The following is a 7,420-nucleotide window of genomic DNA, read 5'->3' on the forward strand; positions in this document are numbered from 1 at the left end:
CAACAGTCATAAACATCCATAAAGACTCCTTCATGTTCATGACAGGTGTTATGTCATATTTATGACAGTGTCATGTCAGTCTTACGCACACCCCTTCAAATAAAGTGTTACCTAAACTTGTAAATATATTGTAGTAATTTATGGTAAGAACATGTTTAGTGAAATAGCGCTCTTAAAGCAAAAGGGATTTATGATGGGTGAAAAGAAAATTGTACAAATTTTTATTGTATTTAATTGTAAATATTTTATCATGTAATCTTTGTGAAATGTCTGTAAATATTTAATTGGTGCATATTTACTTTTAAAGTTCTGAATTTACCCTGCACTTGATTAAAAAAAGCTGTTAAAAAAAAATCCAAGTTTTACCATCCAACACACAATCAGATACACGTCTTTTCAAGAATTTAAAAAAGGATCCGAGTTTTATTGGAGGGCTTTCAAGGCATATACATGATGAATAGTAAATAGAGACGGCAAGAAATTATGACCTTTGTACAGAATATAAAAACATCTCTACCACAGAACAGAACTAATGATGTTCATGTGAAACAGTAGCTATCATACAATACAAACTGCATCTCCAACGTTTAGCACATTCTTTGAGAAAAATCAGCGTCGCCGTCAAAGACAGCGGTGCGTTTCCCAGAATAAGAGGTCTTGATTTATTAGAGAGGTATTACCTTGGATTCCTTCAGTCCAACAAAGTTTCCACCGAACAGTGAGGGAGGGTTATTTTATCCGACGCACGAGGGATAATACAAAAGTAAAAAAAGAAATCCTTCCCCGACACGCTCTTCCTCGTCACTGCAGCTTCATTAACTATTGTTCGAGGCAAAGATTATGATGTGAACTACGGCATGGGTTGTGCATACTAACAGGAAAGGCAAAAACACACCATGGCTATGTATGAGACCGCAGGTGATGTGCTAGCAGAAGATATTTGGAAGTAATCAACAGTATCAAATAAGAATTATACTATTAATTATACTTTCTACTTGTAAGCTGCCTCACAATCAGGTGCATGGCCAGTTAATGTAACAGAAAATTATAGACACAAAAAGGCAATTGAATTTTCTTCTGCTTTATAACCGTGTCCATGTAGAATCTGCCAGAAGGCCAAGGTGGGCAGATGTTCTATATATATCATTACGCTGATATATTTTCAGGTGAGGCTAGAGTACGCTAGCTGTTTGGGCCGCTCAGATTTAAGATGTGGCTCCCGGGGTGGTGTTGACATTCTGTGTGGCCACCTGCGGTGCGACTTCGATGATGCGGGGTTTGTCGATGATGCGTGCCGTGCGGTTGCCTTTCTCTACAATGCCGATGATCCACGCCTGGTGACCTTCGCCGTACTTGGGAGATTTGATCTCGGCACAAAAACGGGCTGCTTGCTCGCGTGGAAGACAGATCAGCAAACCTCCTACAGAAAAAATAAAGGAGAAAAATGCAAGATTCAGATTGCTGCTTTCTGCAAAGTTAAATGTGTAATAATAGCTCATTAAGAAGACTTATATACAGGGAGGTATACAAATAAACATACAGTGGGTTTTAAACATCTGAGACCATATTGAAAACTAATTTTCCCATTTTAGCTTAAACATAATTCTGAGGAAAAAGAAAGGTTATGGCAATTTTGAACTTTCTATTAATTAAAGAATCCTGATATTTTTTATCATGGTTTCCTGAAAAATATCAATTGGCAATAATAATAACTGTTTCTTGAGTAGCAAATCAGCATATTAGAATGATTTCTGAAGGAACATCAGGAACATACTGATGCTGAAAATTCAGCTTTGCATCAGAGGAATAAATTACATTTTAAAATATATTCAAATAAAAAACAGAATAATAACATTTCACAATATTACAGTTTTTACTATATATTTATATCAAAAAATTGCAGTCTTGGTGAGCATAAGATATTAAAAAAAAAAAAAAAAACATTAATAAAAAAAATAATAATAATCTCCCTGACCCCGAACTTTTGAGTGGTAGTGTAACTACATTTTCTAGAATTTCTACATTATTTTTTTTATTAATATATTTTAGATTTTTTTTATCCATTTGATTCATTCCATTTTTATCAGTACTTTTTTCTTGTTTAATTTCTAATTTTGAAATTAATAATCTAATCAGATCTTGTACCTGAGGTCTCTGGGCAGGTGCCGTGCATAAGGCCGAACATGTTCCCGCAAGCTTTGCTGACGGCAGCCATTTTGGCGAGAACTGGCAAGTTGTGAATGACGAAGGACACCTCTGTACGCTGCTGTCGTGCCAGGTTCTGAGCGTGGCCCAGGATCCCAAACCCTGTGATGTCAGTCGCTGCATGTGCGTTGAAGGTGTGCATCAGCCCGGCAGCTGGACGGAGAGAAACAGAGAAGTGTCAAGCGTTTGCTCCAAACTCATTTATAAGCCGCACTCATGTGACATGCACTGACCTGTTCTGTTGAGTCGAGCCATGTTTAACATGGCCTCCTGATACGCCAGTTCAACATCCTCCTGAGTGACAACCAATTTGATCTTATTCCATTTCTCTGGCTGAAACAGAAAGAAAGATCGTTAAACCCTGTTCAAGCTATAATGCAAAATTACAAATGTCTAAAACACTCACAATGTCCAGCCACTGATGCACTGCGACCGCCACTTGTGTTCCTAGTGGTTTGGTGAGAACCAGCACATCCCCTGGTACTGCATTATCTGGCCTAGAACATGCATAACACACACACATGCACACAATTACAGAAATGGACAGACCTATTAGTTGAGCATGTAGCAATAACTCCAAAAGTACATAAAATTAGAGATAATTACATAATGAACTCATTCGGTTGGCACACTGTTGTGGCCACGCCTCCCAGGACTATCCAAGGATTTATAACAGTCTGACCACCTGTAACGGAGGTTCCCGCTTCCTCGGATGCATCCTTAAACCCCTGGATGACCAGTGGCATGACCTTATCACGCTCCTACAAAACACATATACACATCATCTGAATTTAGTTTTGCACTGCTTTCTGAAAATATCATATTTATTAGTCCTAGAAATAATAGCCACAAAATAAAATGTATTTAACTAGTAGACCAAACTAATGAAAAAAGGCTTTTTATATGATACATCAGGCTTTTATGGCTTATATAATATGATATAGCAGAATATGGCAATGACATTTGAGGAGGAAAATATTCAGAGGCACAATGAGGACAAAAATATAAAATTTTGTGCGGATATTTAATATGGACAAACTGTTAGATTTAATTCTGATAGCTTTTAATGAAATCAATGTGGATTTTAATATCACTATTTCAACTTAACAAATCCGTTTAGAAATCATTCGGGTGATGAGAAAACATGCGACATTAAAAGCGAAAATCAGTGAAGAAATGGCTAGAGTTGCCAAGTTCCTCTTTAAATATCAGTTGTAATTCTAAATATGATATTTAAATGCTTAGTTTGAGCTATCAAATCAATCAATCAATCAAAATTAATTTATAGAGCACTTTCAAATCACAAGTGCTATCCACTAAAATAATAAATTACTGTATAAAAAAACTCTAAAATACAAAACTCACACAACAAATAATAAAAACAATAACAACCATACAATCACTCCTCCATAGGCTTCTTAAAGGATCGAACCTGGCTGGCCCAAAAGTTATGAAAGACATTATTAAAATAGTCATAGTGACTACAGTGGCTCAACCGTAAGTTTATAAAGCGACAAGAATACTTTTTGATCGCAAAAAACAAACAAAAATAACGACTTCATTCAACTATTCATTTCCTTCTCTGTGGGCTGTGAGATTTCACGTACTGAAGTGGGGTTGGAACAACATGAGGGTGAATAATTACCGACAGAATTTTCATTTTTGGGTGAACTAACCCTTTAAAGCTTATCGTACCATTGATCAAAACTCTGTAGTTTTCATTATGGGGGATAAATCATAATGCAATACAATACAATGATGATTAAGACATGAGTTGTACAAACTTAAACATTTCTCAAAAGCCAAATGTATATTTGTAACATGATTTTTCTAAAAAAAAAAAAAAAAAAAGTATGCTAAGTGCTTAAAATATGGTAATGCCTAAGCTGCTTCAGTCTAGAAAGTGTTCATCTTGAAATATTACTAACAAAGTAAAAGCTATTCTTATAAAGTTATTCACAGGTTTCAGGTTTTTAGAATGATACTAAAAGACCTTTACATGCTTAAAAAAAAAGTGTAAACAGATTATGTACAACAGGTTTTCCATCACAGTTTTGATTCTGTTGATCATATAAAGGGCTTATCAAACTTAGCTTATCAAATATTATACAGTTATTACATTTGTTTACCCCAAAACTGTAATTTACTCTCAGGAGAAACAATGACTTAACCATTCCTTAAAATAACCACAACTTGTCTGTACATTTACAGATCAGTTTCACATCTCAGTAGCACAAAATGCTTTTTCCTCAGCCTCACCTTCTCTGTAAGTTTGTTGCTGACACCAAGAAGCATCAGCATGTTGTCGCATTCTGTTACACCCATAGCGTACAGGTCACTCAACACATTGGCACAAGCAATTCTCCCCTAGAAGACAAGAGAATTCATACAAAAAACATTTACATTCTCTAATGCATTACATCTTTAATGTTATTTTAAAATGAGTATTACCATCATATATGGATCGTCCACTATGGGGTAGATATAATCTGTGGTCTGCACAAGTGACAAGCCTCCATGTCTCAGCGGAATCACACAGGTGTCCATACCAATGCCTATTGGAAGTAAACATTGTTATTTTAAACAGGGTAAATGCTTTTCCTGAAGTTTTAAGACGTGCTGAAAGTTCATGCAATTACAATATAATAGCTCATGCAAAAATTCAAATGCTGTTTTGTCTAAAGATTTTTTTTTCTCTGACCAGACTAATAAAATATCTTAAAAAAAATAATAATTTCTAGCTGTGCATGTGTGTGGTCCAGGTAAACTGTACATTATGGGGACAAAATGTCCCCACAAAGATGGCAATATCCAAAAACCTTGTCAACACATTTTTAGTGCCCATAAGGGGAAACAGCTTATTTTTTGTTTTTTGAAAATTTAAAAATGCAGAAAGCTTTCTGTGATGGGTAGGTTTAGTGTAGGGGAATAGAATATACAGTTTGAACAGTATAAAAATCATTCTATATATGATTGTGTGTGTGTGTGTACCTAATCTGGGCATTACAGCCCCGAGGAACTGCTCATCTTCCTGATAATGGTTTTCCTGCAGGGATTCCAGCAGTTTCTGGAGCACATCTTGAGGGACTTTACAACCTGTTCCCTTGAGCTCTGTGAAGCGTGTTAGTCTGAAGTTCTTGTCCAGATCATAACTCTCTGGGTTAAAAGATTCCCGCACCGACATGTTTAAAAAAACAAAACGTTACTGGCACGCACAATGGCTTACACACCTCCTTCAAACTATGGCAAATGCAATCTGAAAAAGAAAGAAAGAAAGAAACATTAAATTGTGTAAAGCTACAATATTAAGACATTAAAAGAGATCATTCAAATGAGCAAAAATGCAACTAGTGATAATAATACATATTGCATTTTACTGTTTCACCCCAAATATGAATCACAATAATGCAACTGATACTCTGAGGTGATCCTCCCCTTTAAAAACATCAGTTCTTTTTAAAACTCTTACTGAGCTGAAATAAACTGTCCATCCTTCTTTTGTTTACTTGGCAACGTTTTTCTCTCCCTATGAATTACTGTCCCAACAGCCCCGCTCATAACCAAAAAAATAAATAAAATAAAACAAAAAAAAACATTCAACCTTACGGATTTATCACATTCTACTCTTTATTTAGACTTGATTTCATGTGATAAATAATTGGTTATTTAAAATCAGATCATGCAAGGCATTTTCATGTAGAGATGTATGGGTGCATGCCTATTTTTTTGGTGCATGCATGCTAATTTTGTGATCTCTTGGATCCGATAGTTCGAACTGTACTGATGTGGCGCGCACTCTCTATCCAAGACTGATTCACTTAGAGATTCGGTTCGTTCGAAGAGTTCCTTTCAATGAACCAGCGGAATATTTATTTGACTCATTTTATTAATCAAAGTTCTCAGCGCAACTTTTTTTTTTTACCACAACAAATATATTACATTTATAATGTCGATTCAGACATCAACGAATACAGTAAAGGCAGAAAACAAAGACATATACTATTTTTTTAATCAGTTTACCGAATTATTACTCTTTCATTTTTTACTTAAGCTATATGATTACCAATAGTCTTTAAAGCAGCGAAAATAAGATTTTGCCTTCTTATGTTTACATTAATAAATTCAAAGATGTTAGAGAATCAACAATAAAACATACAGGCGCTTGCAAACCAAACTGCTTGACTGAGTCATTTAAAAAAAGAATCATTTCAACCGAACAATTCGCTAATGAATCACTAATACTGCTGCACGCGCTGATCCAATGCAACGCCTTCCGCTGCCCGATCACATTTCATCGCATCTAATGTATAGTATAAGTTATGCACGCTAAGAAATTACTTAAAAAGTCAGATGATCCACACTTATAAAAGAAGAAAGCCGGTCGAAATGTTTCTAAAAATGTCGGCGGTGGAAAAAATTAACCCTTAAAGCGCCCGCGCCATGATTGCAGTGCACAACAGAGAAATAATAAAGAATTAAAATTATTTGACGCACTTTACACAAATTCCGCTGAATATGTCTTCTACTGGAATAAATTAGATAGCTCCCCTCACACTTAATGCATTGTGGCACAGTTATATTCGTGCCCCATTTCCCCTTTAATTGTGCTGTTCAGTTTGTGCTTACCGGTTTCGCTCGATACAAGAGAGGCGACGCTCCCGCAATGCACCGCGCGCAGAAAGGGCGCCTCGAAAATGTGCCTGAAAAGAATGCCACTGAATTCAATACTCTATTTCTTGGCGAACAGTGCCATATTCGTGTTGCGTAAAAGAGTATTTTAACGGTTCAGGTGATGATACATTAATCCCGGACATCAATTGAAGCTAATAAGTGTTCTGAGGAGATATTCTAATTAAAAAGTCGAAGTTCGACAAGGGTCCTTCTTTCCCGCGTGACGTAATCACCTCCCCTTTAAAGGAGATCGGAGTGCGGCAACAAAAAATGTCCACATTAGTTTGTACCTTTAAACTTACTGTGGTCTTGCCAGTTTTATGAGTATTTACAGATTTTTGTCTTTGCTTTATATATGTATTCTTTTTGGTTACAAAATAAACTGTTATTTCAATGATGATAACTGTTTTATTATACATTTAATTTTGTTTTTGTAAATTCCACATCCACAAATGTAAATATAACCCACTAATTTAATCTTCACAGTTTTAATTGTATAGGCTATATACAATTGCAAAATCATCTGGAAACAAAATAATTAAAA

General features: G+C 35.6%; 1 protein-coding gene across 2 annotated transcripts; it reads right to left on the reverse strand.

The window, feature by feature from the left end:
- Positions 1-393: 393 nt before the first annotated feature.
- On the reverse strand, positions 394-7,115 carry sephs1 (selenophosphate synthetase 1). Of its 2 annotated transcripts, none has more exons than XM_039650543.2 (9): positions 6,832-7,115; positions 5,197-5,461; positions 4,657-4,760; positions 4,465-4,572; positions 2,812-2,966; positions 2,612-2,702; positions 2,439-2,538; positions 2,146-2,358; positions 394-1,420 (listed from the first exon to the last, which is right to left on the reverse strand). In XM_039650543.2, the coding sequence occupies exons 2-9, from the start codon at positions 5,387-5,389 to the stop codon at positions 1,206-1,208; spliced, it is 1,179 nt and encodes a 392-aa protein (XP_039506477.1). In that variant the 5' UTR covers positions 5,390-5,461; positions 6,832-7,115; the 3' UTR covers positions 394-1,205. The 2 variants fall into 2 exon arrangements, with proteins under 2 accessions (XP_039506477.1, XP_039506478.1); XM_039650544.2 differs by having other exon boundaries at positions 6,700-6,836.
- Between the last annotated feature and the right edge of the window lie 305 nt (positions 7,116-7,420).

The sequence above is a fragment of the Pimephales promelas genome, chromosome 10 (genome assembly GCF_988280905.1).
Source record: "Pimephales promelas chromosome 10, fPimPro1.hap1.1, whole genome shotgun sequence".
NCBI lineage: Eukaryota > Metazoa > Chordata > Actinopteri > Cypriniformes > Leuciscidae > Pimephales > Pimephales promelas.